Source organism: Tarenaya hassleriana, unplaced genomic scaffold (genome assembly GCF_000463585.1).
Source record: "Tarenaya hassleriana unplaced genomic scaffold, ASM46358v1 Cleome19, whole genome shotgun sequence".
In the NCBI taxonomy this organism is placed as follows: domain Eukaryota; kingdom Viridiplantae; phylum Streptophyta; class Magnoliopsida; order Brassicales; family Cleomaceae; genus Tarenaya; species Tarenaya hassleriana.
In genome coordinates this window covers 2,228,514-2,238,852 of record NW_010965304.1, presented here as the reverse complement: position 1 = coordinate 2,238,852, position 10,339 = coordinate 2,228,514, and the positions used below count along the sequence as shown (strand labels likewise).

Sequence of the window (10,339 nt, the reverse complement as noted above, 5' to 3'; positions counted from 1 at the left end):
GCGTTCGCCTCCTCATTCCACATCTGCGACGAGATTCGAACACATAGATTCACAGTTTACACCTCACTTCAAGCAGATCAAACCACTTTTGTTCAGGAAAACCTTTTGTCCAATTGAGACAAACTCGGATTGCAGTGTTGCGTTACAAAAGCCATATAAAACATTGTTCATAACAAGACCGGGGTTTCGGTGAAGAAGATGCGCGATTTTCTCAAACAAACTTATCGAGATACTCTTCAACGCTGGTGTACTTGACGTCGGGATAAAGCTCGGAAACCTCCACTTCATACGCCGGGTTTAGAGTGAATGAGGTTTGATCACCCTTCACAAAGACTGAATGGGTTAGGGACAGGTACATGTTGATGGGTGCCGGAGAATCTGCATATACAAATTGTATGATGAAACCTCTACTTGTTACTGTATGAGAAAAAAAACACACACAAGAAAAGATATTTTTGGTAATTCGGGAAGTGAACTCACCTTCAATGTTCTTCAGGAGTTGTTCCTCTGAAACATAAGTCTTCTCGAGGGTTTTCCCGATCTTTTTCTCCCATAGAGTAACCAAATCATTCATCGAGACAATGTTTTCGGGACAATTGATGTATAGGACTTTGTTCAGAGTTCTTGAGTCATCAACAGCTCGGATGGTGTAGGCGGCGATATCTTCTTCCGCATTGATAATACCTGAGAAAGAATTGGCGCGGAAACAAAATTTCAATTGAATTCTCCAACGAATTTCATGATACCGATTACCGACGGACCATATATCGAAACTTGGTCTGAATAAAATGTGAGATACTCTGGTATTACCTTTGACATTGCCGTCTCCATAGATGAGGACTTTGTCTCTGGGAGGGGAAGAGAGGATGCCCTGCTGAAACTGCCCCAGGGACGGCAGGAAAAACCCGGAGAAGCAATTGCTCACAATATATGTGTAAGGAATCCCGTCTGCTTCTATGGCGCGTCGGATTTGAGCTTTCAGCGAAAACGCCGACTTGGCTAGCCCGACTGCTTTCGTTCGGTCGACGTCGCTCCCAAACTCTGATGGGAAGAACCTCTACCACCCGAAATCATGATAGATATGATCAAACCAGGGCATTTTCACTGAATATATGCCAACAAGTTTCTACTGTTATGAATGATTGATATCATATGATCAGAGGTTATGAATATTACCAACCTTAATATTACCGGCTTCTTTGATGGCGGCGATGATCTTGGTCTGGTCTGATACTTGCGAGCTACTTATAAGGCAGATGACCACATCGACCTGTTTGATGGCTCCTACAAGACTTATGTGATCGTTCAGATCTCCCTGCAATGACCCAACTCGATCCATCTCAAAACTTTCCGCGAATTTGATGATGGAGAATGAGTTAGAAAGAATGCATATTTTTCCAGATTTCTTTCAGATAAATGAAGCTGTCCCTGTGGAAATCCACCAAATCCAATCAGGCAAATTCCGATGCAACAGTCTTGTCTGAAATCCAAAGTTTACAACTTTCTCCAGAAAACGTAAGAACAAGATCAATCAATCAAACCCATATATCTCTCACATGCAAACCCTAACTATGGAACCCCAAATCAATTCAGAAATCTCGAATCCGACCATTCAAGAGAACCCAATTGGAGAGAGAGAGAGAGAGAGAGAGTCGTTTACGAGTAGAATGTTGACACCAAGAGCTTTGAAGTGGGTGATGAGTTTGTTCTTGGTTGGATCGGAGAGAGAGATCTCTCGGACCAGAGCAAACGTTGGATGCTCTGTTCTAACGCTCTCTTCAACTATGGATTTGCCCATGTAACCTGTTGCTCCTATCACCAGGATCTTGCTTTTCTCCGCCATTGCCATTTTTGAAGAAAGCTTGATGCTGCTGAGAGAAGAAGTAGAATGAGAAGACCCATAGTTGCTTTAAAGTAATAATTGGGGGATTATTAAATTCTGAAAAATTCGAAACACTCTCTCTCTCCTTACTCCTTTCCTTTATAATTTAATTTCATAATCTTATTTTTAAATAAAAAACTTAATTCAAGCACCCATAAGCGATCAATTCATATGAATTCTAAAAGATATCATAAAAAAAAAAGAATCACATAAAAATATCCGAACTTTTATAAAAATTTTAAATAAATAACCGAACTATAAAATTATCATGTAAATACCTGAATTTGTCAAAACTCTCACATAAATACCTAAATTTTTGAATTTTTTCCAAATCAAACAAACGCAACTGGTGATTCACCAAAAAACTGCTGACTCAGCAAAAAAACTGCTGACTCATCATTCAAAAATATTATTAAATATTCAAATATTCATCTACATGTATTTAAATTAATATATATATAGAAATTCACACATATATACAAATATATATATATATATATATTAAAAATAAAATTATTTATAATTAATAAAACACATATATACATAACTACAACGTATATATATATCATTACTAATACATATATATTACAATAAAAATAATTATAATTAAATTTATTATTAAAAATAATAATAATACATAAAAATAATTATAATTAAATATATATATTATGTAAATATATTAGTATTTTAAAATAATAATAATGCACACCGTCCTCGTCGTAATACATATATATGTATTAGTAATGATATATATATGTTGTATTTATGTGTATATATGTTTTATTAATTATAAATAATTTTATTTTTAATATATATATATATATATATATATTTGTATATATACGTGAATTTATATGTATATATTAATTTAAATACATGTAGATGAATATTTGGATATTTAATAATATTTTTGAATGCTGAGTCATCAGTTTTTTGCTGAGTCAACAGTTTTTTTGGCTGAGTCAGCAGTTTTTTGCTGAGTCAGCAGTTGTATTTGTTTGATTTGGAAAAAATTTAAAAGTTTGGGTATTTATGTGAGAGTTTTGAAAAGTTCAGGTATTTATATGATAATTTTATAGTTCGGATATTTATTTAAAATTTTTGTAAAAGTTCGGTTATTTTTATGCGATTATGCCTAAAAAAAGGCCGATTGTTTTGACTAGAGAACTGTGATTCGGTTGGTAACATAGGGCAAACCTGATCCCATTAAAAAATTAAATAATAGAAATATATTTATACAATAAGATAAAATATGAGAGATATTTGGATATCTCAAACAGTGTTAAAAAAATTGTACTATTGACAACAAAAAATGTCTATGTAAAATATTTGAACACTATGAAATTTCAATATAAATATCTAATTTTTAAAAAAATATATATAAATATCTGGATTTTTGAAAAAAATTTCAAATAAATTCAAAACTTGTTTATTTGGGATTTTTGTAAAATTTTAATATCTTATTTAGAACTGTTATAAAAGTTTAAATATTTAAATGCTATTTTCCCTGTAACAAACGGAAGAATTCGGATTAACAATCGATCCTTTGGTAGAAAAAAAACTTTAATGAACCAAACATTTATTGCTCAAATGATTAGGACATAACCATTCCAGAAACGTCACACCGAGTCTTCTTTATTCACCATCACACTGGAAAGTGGAAAATACTGAAAAAACAAGCGTTCCATATTCTTCGTTTTCTTATTCTAGCCATCCTCTTTGTTATTATATAACATTATCTTGTTCTTGGCCAACGCTCATTGGCTAATATGCTTCGTCCATGGTCCTGGTGGCTAAAGCCCTGGCCCTGCAGATCGCCACGAGTGGCTCCACTTTATGCATAATGGGTCCCGTCCCTTCCTTCAAATCCACGGGCCCGTCCCCTATCTTCTCCCACTCGAAGCACTGGACCAGTGTCCCTATGGTGAGAGCGACGGTCCTCATCCCCATCGTGGCTCCTGGACACGCCCTGCGTCCCAGCCCGAACGGTATGAGCCTGTACGCGTCCCCTTCCTTCTCTCCCACGTCGAACCTCTCAGGCCTGAACGACTCCGGGTCGGGCCACACACTCGGGTCGTGGTGGATGGTCCATGTGTTCACCAATAAGATCGTGCCACGTGGTATGTCGTACCCGCCCACCTTGCAATCCGCCGAGGAATAGTGCGGCAGGAGGAACGGGCTCGGAGGGTGGAAGCGAAAAGTCTCGGACATCACGTTGTGGAGGTAAGGGAGGTCGGGGAGATCCGATTCGTCTAAAAGACGGTTTTGCCCTGCTCTGTCGTCGATTTCTCCACGGTGTCAGTTTCGTGGTACGGTTACATTAAATATGACATTTCTAAATAATATACCATTCAAATATGAAATGATGTGGTCCGACAAGGCTGATTGACCAATCAGATCACGTGTATCACGGTTTTCCCGAAATGGGTCATACGATGAATTAAATATAGGGCATATAAATAATATATATGGATGCTGATCAATAAAGAAATATAGCTGTCGAAATATTGTGATTGAAAGTTCACAACCCACGTGGTCACAACTTCTATGATTCTATCTAATACTTAAAACAAATATTTATATATAGTTTATGATTGCCCGTGTGAATGTGATGATATTTAATCTATTTTGTCAATGTACAATCGTTCAGTTTCATTTTCAATTTTTAAAAATTACCATATAAACATATACTAATTTTAAAGCCTGCCAAAATACATAAAGTTTTCAAGTATTTCTACAAACCAATGTTAATTTTACAAATATCTCATAAGATTTGTGATAATATTTGCATATTTTGATTAAAAAAATCCTCGTGTTTATATTATGACAATTTTTAAAAACTTAATATTTTAAAAAAAAATTATTTTTGGATCCGACTCACCTGAATAAGCCCTTTGATGATTTCGTCTGTATACACATGAGGTTCTTTCTCCTGAAGAACCAGCAAGCGGCCCAACATGGTGTCGTTTCTCTCCCCCTTGTTCCTCATCTCATCGACAAGCCCTTGCATGAACTCGTTCATTCTAAACCCTAATTCCTTCACCCTCTTCACGTACTTTGATCTCATCCACGTCAAGATCGGGAAATAGTCCGCAAGATTCCCCGCACCGCTCTTGTCCATAACGTCCTGAATTACCGCATGGAACCTACTCGAAGCCTCCTCCTTGCTCCGGCCACCGTCCTCGTCGTAATACCTCTTTCCCGCTATGACTCTCATTACGTTGTTCATCACAACGGTCGCTACCGTCTTTCTAAGGTCCACGGCCGCGAACCCTCCCGCGCTCGCGTCCCGAGCAAGCTTTGCCACCATGCGGCGGAGCTCGTCGGACCGGATAGGCTGGAAAAGGCTTAGCCTTTGCGAGGTTAACATCTCGATAGTGTATATTCTTCGGAGGTTCCTCCAGTGCGGGCCGTAGGGCGCTGTCCCGACCGTCGTGTTGTTGTAAGCAACGTACTTGGAGTTGAGGAACGGCGGTCGGTTGGCGAAAACTTGGTCGTTCTTGCCGCTAAAACACTCTTGAACTAGCGAAGGCGACGAGACGATGACGATGCGCCGAGATCCAACACGGAGGGAGAATATGGGGCCGTATTCGGCGGCAAGGGAGGCGTACGTATTGTGGAGAGGCTTCTTTACGTAGAAGAGGTGGCCGAGGATGGGGAGAGACGGCGGAGAAGGAGGGAGATTCCCCTTCTTGCTCGAGCTTCTTCTCGCGTTCAGAATAAGCTTGAGAGACAGGACGATAAATAAAACGGCGGATACAACGGCGAGCGACATCGTGCGTCTGTTTTTCTATTTACGGCAATGGCGACATTATTGTGTCTTTCACATGCCCTTATATAGACCAACTTTGAGGACACGTCGTCATGTATACGTGCTTGTCGGCAACAACAACCACACATATTTGGAAAATACTCGTAATGAGTGTAATAAAATCAAATCTTTCTTGAAAACAACTCATCTCACTCGATGGGGGGACTCCTCGATATATAATTCCACGTGTTTCATCTGTCAACTTTTCTTTAAATGCTGCTACCGACCAGATGTGTGGATCGCCTTAATTTGCCTCTGCTTGCTTCCTGACAAAAATCAGAAGAGTTCAAGCTTTTGGAAGAAGAATTTCGGCTGTATTAGCTGTGTTTACCAGCGGGACGCATATATACAGAATGCAAATTTCTAACCTAACGGATGAATTAGGAAATTCAATCATAATATGCAGAGTTTCCTTTTCGAGTATATACACATATTCCCTTTAGTACTTCCCGTTCCCGCCGTGTCGGGATGTTGATCAATGCTCATCTTCGCTAGCCGCTCAACCCCGAGCCTCGCCAAGCTGCAGATTCTTCGAATAGCCATCTATCTCATATGGTATGAAAGGAACGCTTGCATCATCCAAGTTTAGATGGTTTAGTTATAAAAAAAACATACAAAACATTTTCTTATCCGCATCCAAATACAAATCTGGGGAGGAGCATTTATACAGACTTTTCCGATCTTATTAAAGATTTGATTGTACCAAAGGTTTGGTAAATTTTTGGATTATAAAAATAAAAAAGCACTCGTCCTCCATGGAAAAGGCTCGATCATCCCTCGACAGGATTGCTCGAGGCATTATTCTCTCACAGAAGTCCTCTACATCGGCACACCCTTGTTGATGGATGATTGGCTACTGATCACATCTGCAATACACTTTCGTATTTTTTAAAAAAAAAATTACGGCATGGAATCTTTTACATTTTTTATTAGATTCGGCGATCTTCAAAATGTAAGTATATCATTATTACAGATGAAATTACATCTTCAATTATTATACAAACCGGTGCATACTGGTCACATATGCAACGAAGATGAAATTGCATTTATGATAATTGATCCACACCCATTCCTCATTATTACAGATTTTACGAAAAGACGTATATATATCATTATTATACACAAATACCTTGTAATAAAAAAAGTTACTAATATATAAGAATCGAATTTAATTTACCCTAAACGGGCATCAGGCTGGCTAGTGAGCGTAGCTTGAATTTCTTCGAGAGTGAGTCCTTTGGTTTCCGGTACGAGCAACCAAATAAAAACCAACGATGCTCCACATATAACCGAAAATATGTAAAATGTTCCTGTTTTATTATTTCATATAACGAAACCATCGTTAGTGTCATTTCCAAATAAAAATTGTCGGATATATCACTTCTAAATTTATCCGGAGCAAACCGGAAATTAAAAAGGATGGTTTCCGTACGGAATCGGTTTACAGTTAACCGTTTTGGGTTCGGGTTTGTTATACTCTCTCGGTTTTAGGGTCAAAGTCAACAAAACTAGAATAAACCAGAAATTTTATATTTAAAAAATTACTATGAAATATTGGTAATTTCCATTTAAATGAAAAAGTAAATATAAAAAGAAGAAAATATCACCTTGTGGGCTCCATTCCAACATGAAATTGAAAGTGTAAGTGACGAGCCAGCCGCTTAACCATGAGGTTAACGTTACTATAGTCCCAGCTGAAACTTTTATATTCATAGGAAATATCTGTATCCAGAAAAAAAAAATTATTCATTATACATATATATATATATATATATAGTGTTATAGATGTGAATATATATATATATATGATGAGGAATCGAAAATTACCTCAGACATGATCATCCATGGGAGCCCTCCCACGCCTAGTTGAAAAGTTACAATGTACATCTGAAAAAAAAATTCAATAAACATTATTTTTTTTTTGTAAAAACTTACTTAAAAAAAAAGTAATTTACACAAATCAATATCTAAACCCTTACCATTATACAGAGAAATGTAAACGTTGGAGTCAGTTCTGGCACCAATTGCATTTTCTGTTTTTTATTTAAAAATTTGTAAGTATTACATAAATTATATATATACACACATATATATGGGCGTATAGTATATATAATTTAAGAAATATTGTTCCGTGAAGACTGTGGTAATAACCTGTAATGTGAATGAAGCTCCAAGAATTGCGGAGCTTACGCCCATCCCAGCAGCAGAAGCCTACATACATACACACAGAAAAGGGAAAATACTGTTTTTCAGTATATACTATATTAATCGGTTAATTACTTCCACAAAAGCGTAAAAAGCTTTAATTGACGTTCTGGGCTCAATAATCAATACCATGAGAAGCCCTAATATCGTTGATCCAATGGCCACGGAAAAGCCTGTTTCAAAAAGAAAATTCGCTCGTAAATTTAATTATCTCATATACTTAAAAACATTAATCAATCAAGTTTATTAAAGCTGTTATAAATTCAAGAAATAAATGTATCTAGTAAAATGTGTGAAGTAGTATTATATGATAAATCTAAGTTTGAAAATTTACATTTTTCGTTTTGTGAAAATTAAAACTGGCCTTAAAAAATAAAAATAAACTATATTATTTTAGGGTTTTATCGTATTCTCAAGTCTTACCAGCTTTTGTAAGAATGGTACTCGTGTAGTAAAAAACAGCAGCACTTCCCGAGAATTGTTGTATTAACATTAAACCTATTCCCACCTGAAAAATTTAAAACCAATTTATTTTAATAAAAATTATTGATTATTGATTGATTTATTTATTTATACCATACCACGAGAGTGTGCCGATATTTCTTCTGAAACAAATCACCAAAACCCGATTTTGAATCTCGTTCCAATATTCCGTTCATAACCTGGAAATAAATAAAGGGATTACATAAAATTCACGTGACATTAATTTAATAGTAAAAAATTTATAAAATATAAACAAGAAAACCTTTAAAATATTTGAAAAGACTTACTCTAATTTCTGTGACCTCCCTTGAAATATCATAATCTTTTCCTCTAAGCCTATGAAGAGAATTTTCGGTTTGAATTTCCAAACCAACTTTTGCCTAAAGACATTGGCCATAATAAATCTTTTAATAATTTGCGAAAATTAGTCTTTATAAAAATAAAAAAATTACATGATAAAAATATACTGACCAACCATCTTGGGGACTCCGGTACAAAGAACAAACACAAAACTTGAAGTAAACATGGTAGAGCACCTGAATCAGCACATGATATTAAATATTTTTTTATTCAAGTGGAATATAAGGCTTTTAAGAAATTAATAATACTTTTAAGTTATTCCTGATATTATTATATCATATTTAAAATGAATGTCATGAAATATCTATAGATGGTAAAAGTTACCAATTATAGCAAGCATTCGCCAATTGTTGGAAGACCCAAAAAAATAAACGACGGCGCCTCCACAGTTTTGAAGAACCTATCAATTACCAAATAATTAATACAAACTATACGTGTGAATATGCTTTTGTGAGTTGGTGTTAATTAAAAATAATCAAGGATAAATACTAATTATATATATATAATTATGACAGAGTCTAAACAAAGTAGTTGGTGTTTTATTTTCCTCTTTATAAGTCATATTTGTTAATCTTGACATAAAATATTCAATAATATTAATTTTGGAGTTTTTCTGTATCTTTATTGTAAAACTTTGGATTTTCTATTTATCTCTTCTCCCTGCTTAAAAATAGAATTATTCAATTCGATATAGAGATTATATTGCCTAGATTTTCCATGATATATATACTTTTTGAAAGTATTAATTGTTTTATTTATACCTGATGGGAAGCTGTAAAAGCACCCCGAGTATGTTTTGGAGAAATTTCTCCTATATAAACAGGTACCTGTGGGATATTAACATTTTATTTAAATAAATATACAATTAATAAACAAAAAATATCATTACTCGTCAACTAATAAAATAATTACCACGTAGCTTATCAAGCCAAGTCCAATCCCCGTGGAGATTCTCCCAAAATCCAGCCACAACACATCCTTTATTTTATTTTATTTTTTGCCAATGATTAAATATTAGTTCAATTATTATTTTCAATGTTAAATTTTAAATACAAAAGCTATATACAGAACACACATTATGTGTGTGTATATATATATATATATATAATATGATTTTGAAAATAGTCAGAGGCTTTGGGGTCTTTACCTTAGCGAGAGCTATCGAGAGCCAACCCGTGATGCAGAAGAAATCGGCCATCCACATAGTCTTTAATATTCAATTGAGTAAAACGTGAGAATATAAAATTCGAAGAGTAATTAGATAAATAGTATTTCAGAAGTTTTGAAAAAGCATACCACTTTACTAATTTTGATTAAAAATTATTTTTATATAAAAATTCTACACCTAGTCTTAAAAAGGTTAAACAATATAAAAATAATTGCTTGAAGATTAAATTTTGTGAATAAGCAATAATTACTCCTCTTCTGCCGATATTCCCAGCCATTTTGCCACTCAATAACGCACCGGCAGCTGCACCCACCGTCGAAAACGCACCAAACGTCGAAAACTGTAATAATAATAATAATAATAATAATAATAATAATAATAATAATAATAATAATAATAATAATAATAATAATAATAATAATAATAATAA

General features: G+C 34.8%; 3 protein-coding genes across 6 annotated transcripts in view; all 3 read right to left on the bottom strand.

Moving 5' to 3' along the window:
- Positions 1–30: 30 nt before the first annotated feature.
- LOC104811161 (isoflavone reductase homolog P3-like) lies at positions 31–1,892 on the bottom strand. 2 transcript variants are annotated; one of them, XM_010537771.1, is made up of 5 exons: positions 1,661–1,892; positions 1,181–1,315; positions 811–1,057; positions 481–684; positions 31–378 (listed from the first exon to the last, which is right to left on the bottom strand). In XM_010537771.1, the coding sequence occupies exons 1-5, from the start codon at positions 1,847–1,849 to the stop codon at positions 212–214; spliced, it is 942 nt and encodes a 313-aa protein (XP_010536073.1). In that variant the 5' UTR covers positions 1,850–1,892; the 3' UTR covers positions 31–211. The 2 variants fall into 2 exon arrangements, with proteins under 2 accessions (XP_010536073.1, XP_010536074.1); XM_010537772.1 differs by having other exon boundaries at positions 1,181–1,428; positions 1,661–1,751.
- Positions 1,893–3,445: 1,553 nt separating this feature from the next.
- On the bottom strand, positions 3,446–5,773 carry LOC104811160 (cytochrome P450 81E8-like). Of its 2 annotated transcripts, none has more exons than XM_010537768.2 (2): positions 4,764–5,769; positions 3,446–4,157 (listed from the first exon to the last, which is right to left on the bottom strand). In XM_010537768.2, the coding sequence occupies exons 1-2, from the start codon at positions 5,655–5,657 to the stop codon at positions 3,918–3,920; spliced, it is 1,134 nt and encodes a 377-aa protein (XP_010536070.1). In that variant the 5' UTR covers positions 5,658–5,769; the 3' UTR covers positions 3,446–3,917. The 2 variants fall into 2 exon arrangements, with proteins under 2 accessions (XP_010536070.1, XP_010536071.1); XM_010537769.1 differs by having other exon boundaries at positions 4,070–4,152; positions 4,764–5,773.
- Positions 5,774–6,300: 527 nt separating this feature from the next.
- LOC104811159 (sugar transporter ERD6-like 18) overlaps positions 6,301–10,339 on the bottom strand; it is a 5,732-nt gene continuing 1,693 nt past the window's right edge. The window contains exons 3-18 of one of the 2 annotated variants that reach the window (XM_010537766.2): positions 10,160–10,212; positions 9,889–9,948; positions 9,654–9,719; positions 9,503–9,568; positions 9,066–9,141; positions 8,853–8,917; positions 8,669–8,761; positions 8,480–8,560; positions 8,322–8,406; positions 8,028–8,071; positions 7,845–7,904; positions 7,673–7,726; positions 7,521–7,580; positions 7,301–7,415; positions 6,871–7,003; positions 6,301–6,569 (exon numbers count right to left, since the gene is read on the bottom strand). In XM_010537766.2, the coding sequence (XP_010536068.1) occupies positions 6,554–6,569; positions 6,871–7,003; positions 7,301–7,415; positions 7,521–7,580; positions 7,673–7,726; positions 7,845–7,904; positions 8,028–8,071; positions 8,322–8,406; positions 8,480–8,560; positions 8,669–8,761; positions 8,853–8,917; positions 9,066–9,141; positions 9,503–9,568; positions 9,654–9,719; positions 9,889–9,948; positions 10,160–10,186 (1,101 nt within the window). In that variant the 5' untranslated portion in view covers positions 10,187–10,212 and the 3' untranslated portion in view covers positions 6,301–6,553. The remainder of the gene's footprint in view (positions 6,570–6,870; positions 7,004–7,300; positions 7,416–7,520; positions 7,581–7,672; positions 7,727–7,844; positions 7,905–8,027; positions 8,072–8,321; positions 8,407–8,479; positions 8,561–8,668; positions 8,762–8,852; positions 8,918–9,065; positions 9,142–9,502; positions 9,569–9,653; positions 9,720–9,888; positions 9,949–10,159; positions 10,213–10,339) is intronic. The other variant, XM_010537767.2, reaches the window with a different exon arrangement.

Excerpts from the sequence above, each read along its gene's own strand:
- LOC104811161 (XM_010537771.1), bottom strand. The coding sequence starts at position 1,849 with ATGGCAATGGCGGAGAAAAGCAAGATCCTGGTGATAGGAGCAACAGGT. Across the intron at positions 1,058-1,180 it reads AAGAAGCCGGTAATATTAAG|AGGTTCTTCCCATCAGAGTT; the intron begins GTTGGTAATATT and ends TTCGGGTGGTAG. Across the intron at positions 379-480 it reads ACTCCTGAAGAACATTGAAG|ATTCTCCGGCACCCATCAAC; the intron begins GTGAGTTCACTT and ends TTGTATATGCAG.
- LOC104811160 (XM_010537768.2), bottom strand. The coding sequence starts at position 5,657 with ATGTCGCTCGCCGTTGTATCCGCCGTTTTATTTATCGTCCTGTCTCTC. Across the intron at positions 4,158-4,763 it reads TCATCAAAGGGCTTATTCAG|AGCAGGGCAAAACCGTCTTT; the intron begins GTGAGTCGGATC and ends AATCGACGACAG.